Here is a 2,441-nt window from a genome sequence, read left to right as displayed (position 1 = left end):
GGCGGCCATGTTTAGGAACTTCATCTTCATCGATGGTTGTATCGTACCGCGTCGTTCTTCCTGCAGCCGACGATAAAAGTCACCATTCAGCACCGACGACAGGTGGTCACCTTTTACACTGTTCAGGATCGTCAACGACCAGACCGTATTCAGCCAGTCGGCGGTTCGGACGAAATCATTCTCCGACACGTTCGCCACCAGCTTGCCCTTGAGCGTGTCCATGCAGATCGGCTCATAGTTGAGCGTCGCCAGCGACAACAGCATCGATCCGAGTTGGGTCGGTTTGCACAACTCGTGATGGGCAGCAACCCATCCGCACAGTGCATCCAACACGGTACCATCCCGATACCGGAGCATTCCCAGGCTGGTAAGAATCGATACGATCGGAGCCATTTTGTCCTGGTTCTTAACCAACTCCCCATCGAGATCGGCACAGATGCGCCCGGTCAGGACGACATCGCGATAGTTTAGGCTCGCCATCGCGTACAGCAAATCGCCGCACTCCTTCAGATTCAGCTGGCCTGCACTGCTGGCAATGTTAAAGGACAGCGAACGGAGCAGCGGAATGCTTCGCTTTCGCTTCTGCGACAACGAGGACATCACTTTGATCATCTGCGGCAACGTGAGGCCGGCAATCAGCTTGGCAGCCTCATCGTTGGCCGCAATCTCCAATACCGTCTGCAGATCATCGGGAAGCACCTGCTGGGAGCTTTTGAGGTTCTTAACCGCTTTGATCGATCGCTGGTTCGCTGGTCCCGTTCGGCCAAGCTGACTGCACAGTGTCACAAACCGTGTGTCGCTCTCAAAGTCCGAAAGGTTCACTTTCTTGATCGAGCTCCATTCGGCCAGAATGGACACTATCTGTAACGGGCGAAAGACCGAAAAGTGAGCAATCTGGAATCCAAACTGAAGATCTTCGTGGTTTCTTACTTTCAACGCTTGCTTTCGGTTCAGTTTGGTGACGTCCGCGATGGCCAGCAGTTCCGAGACGTTGTTTGCCTTCAGAATCATCTCGTCGATCAGAGCGTCTTCGCGGCTTTTCTGCACCGTCGCTGCCGATTCCTCTTTTGCAGCATCGTCATTGCGCAAGGATGCGAAAGCGGCCGCAACGATAGGATCTACGAAAGAAACGGGAGAATCGATTAACAGTTTTTGGTAGTTCGAAGACTCCTCAGAAATACAAACTTCTCGGACTGGGGGCCGGTCCGTTCGCGGGCGGTGACCCCCTTCGGTCTACGGGGTCAGCCGTAAGTATTTTGGCGGCCGGCACACTGGTCGATATGCTGTAGCCACGGGCGCTGACGCAAAACCCGATGGTGCGGTTGATGAATCGCCCGCTAATCATACCTGCGGGCGAGAGGACAGAGGCGTGGTAAGCCAAATTTCACCTACCGGCTCTTTTTATGTAATCTCCGATTCGTGAACCTGTGTATTGGGCGAGGCAACGCGCTCAATGTGACCCGGTTTCGGAGATCCCGGACGTAGCAAATCTAAAACGAAACCAAAGACAGCAACGTTAGCGAAATATTAGCGAATGATCCAAACACAGAAACCAGATCGCGACTAGAGGAGAGAGCGAGACAACAGGTCTCGTTTGAGTTAATTGATTTCGGATCCCTTTGGGTGCCGTCTGGGTGTTTGGAACAAACGACTCTTGGGCGCCCGGTATGGGCGACCGTAGCGAGACCCAAAAATGTCTATAGGACAATTCTTCTAACTGCTCACTGGGCATAGTAGGGATTTCAACTTTCACACACACACACACACTCACGACCAGAGACAGAAAAACACGGCACGGCACGCAACTAGTTAATTCGCTTTTTTGGGGATCGATCGATTTTCACTAAAGTACCAACTGGGAAGTTTCTTCACTACGCAATCGAGGAACAACTCTTTAAAATTTCTGACCTTCTCTGCAGTTACAAAATGTTTGTGGTAGGCGATTGGCCTGCCTGCCAGAAAAAAAACCTCTAAAGAAACCCCTAAATAAAGCCCTAACGAACCGCTATAGAGAGGCTTACTTAGGGGTCCGATTTGTAGTGTGTATGAGAGAGCTAGGACGAACAATTTGCCTAAAGAGAGAGCGGGACAGCAATAACTGACAGCTAACAGCAAATGCTGTCTGCTGTCAGTTATAATGGTTTATAGTTACGGGTTTTTGCCGGCTGCGTACCCTGTGTTTTGCAGCTTCTTAGGGCGATTCTACATTGGTCAAAAACTTTTGATGCCAAGTCAAAATTTGACTTGGCGTCAAAAGGTCCATACATAAAAAAAAATGGTGTATGTAGGACACCTTTCTACGCCAAATCAAAAGAGCTACTTTGGCGCTCAGTTTTGATACAGTGAAACAAAAAAACATAACTTTAAACACATGCGCCTACAGCTTTTTAAAAAAAAAAAAATGCTTTAAGCTGAATGACAGACACATAATGCTGCACTTT

At 49.8% G+C, this 2,441-nt stretch overlaps 1 protein-coding gene across 6 annotated transcripts in view; it reads right to left on the bottom strand.

Annotated features, from left to right (window-relative positions):
- The window catches only part of LOC125948803 (uncharacterized), a 2,669-nt gene extending 700 nt beyond the window's left edge, over positions 1 to 1,969 (bottom strand). The window contains exons 1-5 of one of the 6 annotated variants that reach the window (XM_049675233.1): positions 1,909 to 1,969; positions 1,426 to 1,490; positions 1,186 to 1,347; positions 931 to 1,118; positions 1 to 861 (exon numbers count right to left, since the gene is read on the bottom strand). The exon at positions 1 to 861 is cut by the window's left edge and continues 190 nt beyond it. In XM_049675233.1, coding sequence (XP_049531190.1) covers positions 1 to 861; positions 931 to 1,118; positions 1,186 to 1,345 — 1,209 coding nt within the window. In that variant the 5' untranslated portion in view covers positions 1,346 to 1,347; positions 1,426 to 1,490; positions 1,909 to 1,969. Of the gene's footprint in view, positions 862 to 930; positions 1,119 to 1,185; positions 1,348 to 1,425; positions 1,491 to 1,725 lie in introns of all 6 variants that reach the window. The other 5 variants (XM_049675230.1, XM_049675232.1, XM_049675231.1 and 2 more) reach the window with 5 other exon arrangements.
- Between the last annotated feature and the right edge of the window lie 472 nt (positions 1,970 to 2,441).

This window comes from Anopheles darlingi, chromosome 2 (assembly GCF_943734745.1).
Source record: "Anopheles darlingi chromosome 2, idAnoDarlMG_H_01, whole genome shotgun sequence".
NCBI classification, from domain to species: Eukaryota; Metazoa; Arthropoda; class Insecta; order Diptera; family Culicidae; genus Anopheles; species Anopheles darlingi.
The sequence above is the reverse complement of the archived record's forward strand: the minus strand, read 5'-3'. Positions and strand labels throughout refer to the sequence as shown.